General features: G+C 41.8%; 1 protein-coding gene across 2 annotated transcripts; it reads right to left on the bottom strand.

Annotated features, from left to right (window-relative positions):
• Positions 1-449: 449 nt before the first annotated feature.
• agtr1a (angiotensin II receptor, type 1a) lies at positions 450-3,502 on the bottom strand. 2 transcript variants are annotated; one of them, XM_042098279.1, is made up of 2 exons: positions 3,177-3,502; positions 450-2,260 (listed from the first exon to the last, which is right to left on the bottom strand). In XM_042098279.1, exon 2 carries the CDS (start codon positions 2,175-2,177, stop codon positions 1,071-1,073), a length of 1,107 nt encoding a protein of 368 aa, XP_041954213.1. In that variant the 5' UTR covers positions 2,178-2,260; positions 3,177-3,502; the 3' UTR covers positions 450-1,070. The 2 variants fall into 2 exon arrangements, with proteins under 2 accessions (XP_041954213.1, XP_041954212.1); XM_042098278.1 differs by having other exon boundaries at positions 450-2,222.
• Positions 3,503-10,270: the final 6,768 nt, after the last annotated feature.

The raw sequence follows: 10,270 nt of genomic DNA, 5'->3' as shown, positions 1-10,270 counted from the left end.
GTCCAATCTATAAATGCCTTTACTAAAACACAAAATTAATTCTCATCATGAACTGAATTGGCCAAGGTAAGTTGGGGGTGGAAGTATAGGCTGACTGGTTTGAATTTTGTTTGTTCTCTTATGGATGTTTTAGAAAGTAAATGTTTGTGATGGTATGTCTAGTGGATGAAGAGATTGGATGGATGACACAAAAACAATATGAACTCATTGTGGGGTAACATGAGCATTGTGGTTCAACCTCAAATATAATCACTTGACTGTCTGTCAACATATACAGAGTTAGTTAATCTGACAGAGCTGGGGGGTATTCCAAGTACGTGGTTTAGTGACAAACCTGGGTAAGTTAACTCAGAGTAAACGGTAAACCTCCTACAACAAGAGCCCTATGGCATTGTTTTGTTAGGAGAATGAAGCCATACAGCTCTTCTATTAGGAGGTTTACCCCTTACTGAGTTAACTTACCCAGGTTTATCACTAAACCACGTACTTGGAATACCCTACTGAACTCAATGATTTTAAAAGCTCTAGGCAACATGAAACAACCCTGACAATAAATGCTTAATTTTGTTTGTTGACTCCATCTGAATTATGTTGAATTACAAAGCACAGACTTGCAGCAATATCATTCATTAATAATCAATGCCATAAATACTTTGCAGTATTGCAGAGTAAGTTGTAGCATGATGATGGAATAATTTAATTCATTTTCTTCAGCTTACTTGGTCATTTTGTCAGTTAACTTTTTCTCTTCAAAATCAAATCAAGAGAAAAGATTGTGTAATAGTTCACAATCACAGAAGGAACTTCAAGAGTATTTTTAAACATCTGAACATAAGATATTCAGACTCATCATACACAAATATTTTCAGTGCCTTGTTTTACTAGTAAAACATATCTTAAATACATAATATGCACATCTGTCTCTTTCTGCAGTCTTTAAATGTCCCTTAGTTAAAACAATCTTTTAGTGCACCAAAACAACAGTGTGAGATATTTGAAGCAACAACATTGTTTTTCAAGTGGTGGGCTCTGCTTTGGCACAGCATGGTGCTTGTTTTCCCTTCAGCCTGTTATTTCTTCTCCACGCAGTGCTCACTTCGAGACAGAGAGGATGTTTTGGCAGCTGTGAGGAGCAGGCTGTTGGAGCCGCGGTATGACAGGGTGCTCATCTTGGTGGACAGGCTGGGGTGGGACTGGGAGGACACCGGCATGGCCTGGGCGCACCTCAGCAGCCTCAGCAGGCTCCAGCGGAAGTTCTTCCCCACGAAGCCGTACAGGATGGGGTTGACGCAGGTGTTGAAGAAGGCAATACAGACGGTGAACGGCATGGCCGTGTCGATGACGTCCAGCTTGCGGCAGTCGCTGATCACTTCCATTTGCACCAGCAGGTACAGCAGGTTGAAGACCTGGTGGGGACCCCAGCACAGGAAGAAGGCCATCACGGCCGCCGCCAGCATATGCAGCACCTCGTCGCTATGGCAACGGTTGCTCCCCTGGATGCTGACCTTCGGCCCCTGCAGCGCCCGTCCGATCAGGCAGTAGCAGGTGAGGATGACTCCGAGCGGCACGAGGAAGCCCAGGACGCCCTTCATCAGGCTGAGTGGCACCAGCAAGCGGTTGGACTCGTCGCCGCGGATGGCGCAGACGGTGATGTTGTTGCCCCGGATGTGCACGGTGCTGCGCGTGAAGGCGGTGGGGAGGCTGAGCAGCAGCGACACCGTCCACACCAGGATGCAGGTGAGCCGGGCGTAGCGCACCGTGCGGTAGCGGCGCGACTCCACCGGCCGCACGATGGCCAGGTAGCGGTCGATACTGAGCGCCGTGAGGAAGAAAACGCTGGTGTAGAGGTTGAAGAGGACCAGCGCGGCCGTGGCCTTGCACACGAAGCTGCCAAATGGCCAGTGGTAGCCCATGGCCGTGACGGTGGCCCACATGGGCAGAGTGATGAGGAACGTGAGGTCAGACACGGCCAGGTTCAGCACAAATATGTTGGCCACTGTCTTCATCTTCATGTAGTAGTGGATGACCGCCACCACCATGCTGTTGCCCACGATGCCAATGACAAAGTTACAGCTGTACACGACAGGGATGAATGTAGAAATGAAGTCGTGAGTGCCTGTCATGTTGCAATCGAGTGTTAGTTCGTTTGAGTTTTCTCTCTTTGTAGAGTTCTCCATCTTGGGTGCAGACCCTTGGACCAGTAAGACTTAGGAATAGGCTTCCTGTGAGGAAGACAAATAATCATGCTGCAGATCTGAAACTACAAATGTCAGAAATGTCGGATTGTGTTACATGCTTCAAATGTAAAGCACTTTGAGCTGCATTCTGTGTATGAAAGGTGCTATACAAATAAAGCTTTATTATTATTATTATTATTATTATTATTATTATTATTATTATAGAAGACAAATATCAATCAAGGACAGATTGCACATGTAACCAATCCCATATTGCTTGCTTCAGAATCAGAAGATATTCTACTTGTCTTGCTTCAGGCTCCAGAGACTGCAAGGTTGTTTTGAAGATCAATTCATATGTTTAGCTAAAGCTTGACAGCCAAAGCTTGTTTAGAATTAAATGACCATAGATCTCTAATATAATTCTTAGTCACTTCATGTGGTACTACATCATTCATAGTGACTCGATTGAACAGGACCAAAGCCTTTTTGAAGGATATTACTCTCAGGTCAGGTTAAAGTCTCACTGAGACTCTCCCAGACAAAGTGCACACTCAAGGCTGCAGTCACGGTAGTGCTGAGAAGAGGCGGATTTTGGTGCAGTCGCTCAGATTATTGACCTAAAACAACGAGTCTCCTCTACCATAATGATTTTAACCAAAAACCCAAGCCAGCCATATCACAACATTGACTACAACTGCCATAAATCTGCTGGACAGTTATTTCCGGAGAAACAGGTTCACTGACTTAATCTAATTAATTCATATCTGTTCTTAAAAATCAAAAGGCACATAAAGTTGTTGACTTAGTAAATAAATCACATTGTCAGATATCTGTCCAGACTTTTTCCTTGTCAATTGTTTTGAAATGAATAACACCCTAAGGAAATTACAGTTTTGAAGCAGTTGTCAGAATCCACATTCAAGTAAAACTGACAAAACATTCAAAGTCACAAAAACAGTCTCGACATTCCATCAAGAAAGCACTGGGAGTCCTTACCTTAAAAACTGTACAGAGAGACACCGTTCACAAATGCTGAATGCTGTGACAAGCAAGCCCAAATAAGCAGTATATGCACAGAGATTGTTCAGCCCAAACCAAGCAGGTACCAAACACAGACATTATTTACTTGATTCAGATTATATGTCCTCCCATTTTCTGAGTAGTTCCCACGAATCAAGTGATACCAAATTCAGTGTCAACTTTGCCTTCAGTTCAAAATACGCCTTAAATCCCTGCTAGTATTCAGTATCAATGATGTTTGACTAATGTACTTGAACTTAACTTAACTGGTACACAGTGAAGTGCATATCTGCCAGCTCTGTTGTACAACTGCATCCTCTTGGCTACAAGCCCTCATCATACAGCTCTTATAAGCATGAGGCCCCACGGAGGGGGCTGAGGACTGAGGTGATTGGCCAAATCTACTGGGGGGGGTGGTGAGAGAGACAGAGCGATAGAAACGGAAAGCCAGGGAGCATGGGGACAGAGTGGGAGAGAGAGAGAGAGAGAGAGAGAGAGAGCATGAGGAGAGGATATGAGGGAGAGGGAGATTGCAAACAGAGGATGAGAGAGTGAGAAAAAGTCTCAATGAGAATGTTACCCTTTAGGGAGCAGACATTAAGGAAGATTGGACAACTCTGTCTTGGAAGACCAATGTTCCCCAGTTGTTTCCTAAAGTTGTTTCCTAAAGGAAATAATAATTAGTCATATAGTAGACATGATAAATATGACTATTTTGATGCAAAATGTGGAATTACTTAGTGTAGTTATGATTTATTATTATTTATCTGATTTTATGCTATTGTATATGAACGTTTTATGTAACTTCATAGAGATAACAAGGAACATGAGTACCAGGAAAGTTAGAGTTACTGGACATCATTTAGTAAAGGCCTGTTTCCTGTTCACTGGCCTTGTTTCCCATATTATACCATGCAAGTGGACATATACCAGAAGTAGCTCAGTTGTACATCAGCTGATGTCTGAAGGGCTAGTAAACATTTCACTAGTGAGTCTATAATACTGCTGTGTGAAGGGATGACGCGATCCAGTTGTGTGACACGGATTTTGTTCCCTGTGCTTGACGTTGTCTGGTGCAATAGATGACTCAGTTTATTATGTTAGCAACAAAAACATGGCATTTCTGGTAAACATGCCAGCCACTGCCACTTTAGGATCCCAGGCAGACGGTCTGGGAAGACTTGCCTGTCCCCTATGACTCAGTGAGTGCTTCTTGGTGCAGGAAGCAAACAGTCCTGGCATGTCCTGTGAGAACATGAGAGATGTCATGAGATGTATTCTAGCAGAAATTCTACAAGTACACAACAGCATTAATTTAGTCTTAGTCAGCCAGCCCTGGCCTCTAACCTCTCTGCATACAGAGCAACATAAGTAGCCTACTTATTTTCTGATAGCTTTAATATGTGGATGCCCGTATATATATATTAATTCTCTTAATGAGACAAGAAAGCACTTTCCTTTCATCTTCCGAGACAGTATATTTGTATTGCTGATGTGTTGTTTAAAGAGCAAGGAGCAAGAGGGCAAAGACATCATGTGCCAAGCAGCTGTGCTATTGGAAGAGCTTTGCTGGTCGGCACTCTGTGGAAGCTAAAGCAGCACTAAGGAGTTCTATATCCATGGCGTATGCAAAACTCCATACACACAACCCACCCACAGCACAAGCACAGCTGACACTGGTAAACATGTGTCTTTCAGCATACAGCTTCTGATGATGTGAGAGCTTTTGTTATACTGTATTTCAGTGTGGTGATTCAACCTGAACTAAAGAATTGTATACTGCATGTCTCTGCTCATTACCATATACTATCAAAATTAATTTTGAGGTGATACTAGTTGCTTATTTCCAAAAGTGACAAATTGTTGCATATTGCTGTTTTAATATAAATAAATGGAGGAAGATATCAATCATCCCACAATTAACTGTACATAATGTGCCAAATAAAAATGTAGTTTGATCAATCTGTTTGCAAGCTTTGCTGCTAATATAACATTTGTTCTTCACACTTGGGACATTTTTCATTCCCCATTGTCCAGTAATTATGTTATCTAGCATAAAATCCAACATCCTATTTATATCAACTCCACTTCCCTGTACATGGGGAGTTTTGTATGAAAGAGGCATATCCGGCCGTGGGAGATTTCAGCCTTTAATTCCAGCTATTGTAAATCACAGGAGGAGTTAGCAGTGTCAGAGCAAAAATAAACAACTGTAGGCAAGAGTGCCTTTTTGCAGGTCCCAAGAGACACATGTGAATAAGAGAATGAGAGAAGGGAGTCATAAAGGACGTCAAGCACAATAAGCCCATCGTCCAATGAAATGTCCCTATTCAACTCATATGAATGTATGCTTACGTTCTGAACACTTATCGCTCAGCATTGCCCCAAATGTGGACTATATGGTATACATTTCATGTTCAATATTTACTCAAACAATAACTGTTGCTACACATAGGTTCATGGGGTACTAAACGGAAGAGTGAGCGGGAGCAATGTTTCACACTAACCACATTACTCTCACACACTTGTCTCAGCAGAACTGTAATTGAATGATCTCTTGGCAAAAAGGTAATGTTGCCCTCTGGGTGTGTGTTGATAGTGATGCCTGCAACTTGCCAAGGCTGGAACGTTATTACGGCCATTTGTTGCACTTTAGATCTGACTAACACCTTTTTCAGAGTTTGGCTAAACTTGGCAGGGAAAACCAATCTGTATTTCATTCCTACATTCACACAGACACCAGTGAATGCAAGGCTTGTTGCTGTCACCTAAGAATGATATACAGAAACTGGGTCTATTATGGACTACAGCTAAAACTGTTGTTCTGCTTTGATACAGAACAAATGGTGATAATCTGTCTCCCAGACCCCAAATGTGCAGATTTTATGATGTTACATAAATCTGATGACCACAGGTAGCTAAACTGTGGGGGCAAAGGAATACACACACGTACAGTATGCCCCCTCTCAGCGTCCTCCAGTCTGAAACAGCCTCTCGGGCAGCGCTCCAGACCTCAGCGTAGCCCTTCCCATGGTGTAGACCCCCGGACAGAGTGGAGCAAGACGGACCCCCAACCTGACCAGCAGGACACACACTACCAGCCTCCCGCTGAGACCCAGCTCACATTCACACGCAGCCCAACATTTATTTATTTACTTATTTTTTACTGTTCTCAAGTGCACAAACATGCCTCTTTCACCGCAAGCCACAGGAATAGGATGGAATTGAGATAGCCTGCGCTTATTTTTAGTCATTTTCCATTTGATCGATAAGAGAGACCACTGACTCTGTAGCGATGCTTTGATTTGAGGCCAGCATTGAGACCCCTCCCTTGCCTCTCTGAGAGATAGATTGAGAAGGTTTTGGTTCATTTTTGGTCTTCCAAATGTCAATACAACATGATTTGAAAAGGGCATTGCTGAAAATGGCAGGACTCTGTAAGGCAAATGGTTCTTTGAGCTAACGACATCATCAGATATCAGCTTGAAGAGTAATCTAAACATATAAAATGATTAAATAACCCTTAGCCTAAAGTGTTCTGATATAAATCCTGACTCTGCTGAGCCACTTATTGGGGCACTTTGCTATTGAAGCCATGCTCTTGTCCATTGTGTCACGACGGAGTGCTTACTCTCACTAAAAGTTCCCTTTGAACATATAGCCTATAAAAGGCTAAACTCTTTGTGCATAATGGCTAAAGCGACCATGTTAACCTCGCCAAGTGTTTGATTTGGATGGATGTAGGCCTACTCTGCAATCTGCCCTGAAGTCATCACTTAGGCCTGCCGCCAGACAACGAGCAGAGCCCCCACCTCCTCTATCTCTCTCTCTCTCTCACACACACATGCACACACACACACATGGTCCCCTTACTGATAGCTATTCTAATAGAGGATGGTGTCTAGTTGTGTAAATAGAAGTGCATGCTGTTCTGCATGATTTTGAAGAGGTTACTCAAGTACAGTAAACCACTGCATACTGCATGAGATTATTTGTTCACACAATATTGTGCCATCCAGAGCACAGATGTCGTGCTTTGGTTTCATATGGACTGTTGATAGATAGATAGATAGTTTACTGTAATACAGAAAGTAGTCAGCACCACAGGGTAGCTGTGAACTATTAAGGCTAAGGGTGTGGAAGGGAGAGCAATTAAGGTTAACCCACAATAATTTGTTTATTTTTACATTTACATTTTTATTTACATTTATCCTCATCTAAAATAGTAACCTTTTCAATAACCTACAGTATATGTACTTCATTACATACAGTATACCACCAAGAAACCATCACATGCGCATATGTCCAACTCAGACTACAATACAAACTAAGGGCCAAATTTAAATAACGGGCAAAGTGCAAAGTCAGCCAATGAGCAGCCAAGTGTCTCCTGCCGAAACTAAAGCTATAGCGTGTGTGGGAGCTGCAGAGCATTGAGCTGACCTACCAATGTTTGCACTTGCGATTGTGCTCATGGTATTTGAGTTAGCAAATAGATTTTACATAGTTATTAAATTAGTTGTAGAGTTTATATTCTGCACTTTACCCTTCATTTAAATCTGAGCCCTTAGTGTTTTGACCAAATGAACAATTATTATCTGCAAGTCTCAACTGACAATTAGGCTTATTGAGAACTAACATCTGAATAGCTATGCATTAAACATAACATAACTAAACAGTGTTTAAGGTTAATCAGATCCCAAGTGCTTGTGCTCAATGGTCTTCACAAAGTGTGAGAGATGTTCAGCCTCCTCATTGATATTTATTTATTTTAGCAGACACTTTGAATCCAAAGCAACTTACATATGTATTACATTACAAGGACCATTGTCCCTGGAGCAACTCAGGGTTAAGGGCATTGCTCAAGGGCACAACGGTGGAAGCCGGAAATCAAACCCACAACTTTTCTGGCTACTACATGCTAGCCCAGGTCTTTAACCACTACGCTACCACTCATACTATCTAAATCACTTCCTGAGAGACCTCACTGACCAGCACTCTAAACAAAAGTCAAACCTCCCAAAGTCGGCACACTCCTTTGAAATCTGCAATGGTCGTCCCATAGGAACACAAATCATATGTCCAAATTCTCTGTCCACTAAGATAATGTTTTCACATGTAATTAATGTTGGTGTATGCTCTCTTCCCTGGAGTTTTCTGGTGTTTATTCTATGTTATTACATACCAAGTTTTTCTCAAACGCCTCTTAACAGGACTGTGGGAATGAAAGAGTGTTCTCACTTCTACCTCCACATCAGTGCTGAGCTTACCCGCATGCAGGAGTACAGTTCCACTTCTTCCCCTAGTACCACTTCATGCTAATAATGACATCAGTTTTATTATCTTTTATTGTTTGGCCAGGCCTGCGTCCAAACATTACATGTGCAACAGTCTCCTAAAATATAATCTGCACACCCACTTAGGCCCTAATACAGAAACTCATAAATTCCATTTTGTGAGGATGCCTGTTTAATGTGTTGACACACACACAAACACTTAAGACTGCAAGCAAATCTCCGAGGATGCCCTGTCTGCAATGTTTGTATCAGTAGCAACAGACGGAGGCAAGAACAAAGTCACTGGCTTGCTATCGTCTGCCTGTGCTGGTGGATGTGGATAGCAGTAACGTGACATAATGACACCCTATTGCATTTAGGGAGGCTTCTGTGAGTGACACAAGACACTGGACATTGATGAGAAAAAAAAAGGTTCATCACGTAGGCACTGCCAATTACTTTGAAGGAAAACGCATCAACCCTGAATTTGACTGCATTAGCTCACATAATGGACACACTAATGGTGGAAAAGAAAGCCTGTATCTTCAGACAAGGCCCCCCTATTAATGCTGTATAGACAACTTATGGCTCTAGAGCCTTATTATGACTATAATGGCTCTCATTGTAGAAAACAGACCCACTCGTCATACTTTGTCCAGCTCAGACTATGGCAGTTTCAAGACCATACTGTGGTAAATAACTTTATAATAACCAACTGAGATATTGTGTTTCTGATGTCGCTTATGCATCTGAGGTTATCAGCTGAGGTGATGTACAGTACATTAGGATAATAACCATATGGCACAATAACACGGTCATCTCCCTGGTCCCGGTGCCTGCATGGGCTAATAATTCTAGAAATCATTTGCGCCATCCACTGGCCAAAAAACTCACAAGCATCAAAATATCCATATGTCCTGAATACCTGAAAGTTCCCATTTTCAAACTCATGTGTAGTGTCTGGAATTTCGGAAATGCTTTTCTGATATCCTATCAGATACACATAGCCCATTCTAATAAAATGAAACCAGTGAAACCTGTATTTTAGAGATTGGTTTGTCCCTAACTCCGTTAGGTAAATCCATACATTATGAGCACTATACATCCACAAGGAGCCCTCAGCAGTGGGGACAGGGACACTGATGACCACTACTGTATGTATAGGAAATTGAGAAAAAGCCAATGCCTTGGCTTCTCTGTTCAAAATATTGTGTTATTGTAATATTGTGTGTTATATATTGTATTACATTTATGTTTCTTTTTTCTTTCTTTCTTTTTTTTTTAAATATATATTTTTAGTTTTTTTTTTTCACCTTTAATCCGTTAGTGAAGAGAGTGACCGGAAGCAAGTGGGAGAGAGAGAGATGGGGTGGGATGGGGAAATTGGTCGGACTCCAACCAGGGTCTCCATGAGCACGTGGCACTTGGGCCACACCGTCCCCTTTTCTATCTTTCTTTGGGAAAGTATAGAAAGAAATACTAATCCTAACTCTACTGCCAATCAAAGTAAATATAGGAATTCCACCATTCAAAATATAACATCAATTCTCAAAATAATGTTTTCCCAAGTCTTCCTTTGCTAAAACATACCAGATGTATATGGATCACAATTTTGGGTCATTTAAAAATCTGTGTTTTCAAAGTAAAAACTACCTTTTTGGCCATTAAACTGTAAATCAATTGGAAATACAGTGTAGATGTTGTCAATGTGTAAATAATTAGTGTAGCATGAAATGGCTGATTTTGAATGCAATATACATTAGCGTATAGGCCCATAATGAGCACCTATCTGTC

Source organism: Alosa sapidissima, chromosome 1 (assembly GCF_018492685.1).
Source record: "Alosa sapidissima isolate fAloSap1 chromosome 1, fAloSap1.pri, whole genome shotgun sequence".
Classification (NCBI taxonomy): Eukaryota; Metazoa; Chordata; class Actinopteri; order Clupeiformes; family Clupeidae; genus Alosa; species Alosa sapidissima.
This window is presented reverse-complemented; position numbering and strand designations above follow the sequence as displayed.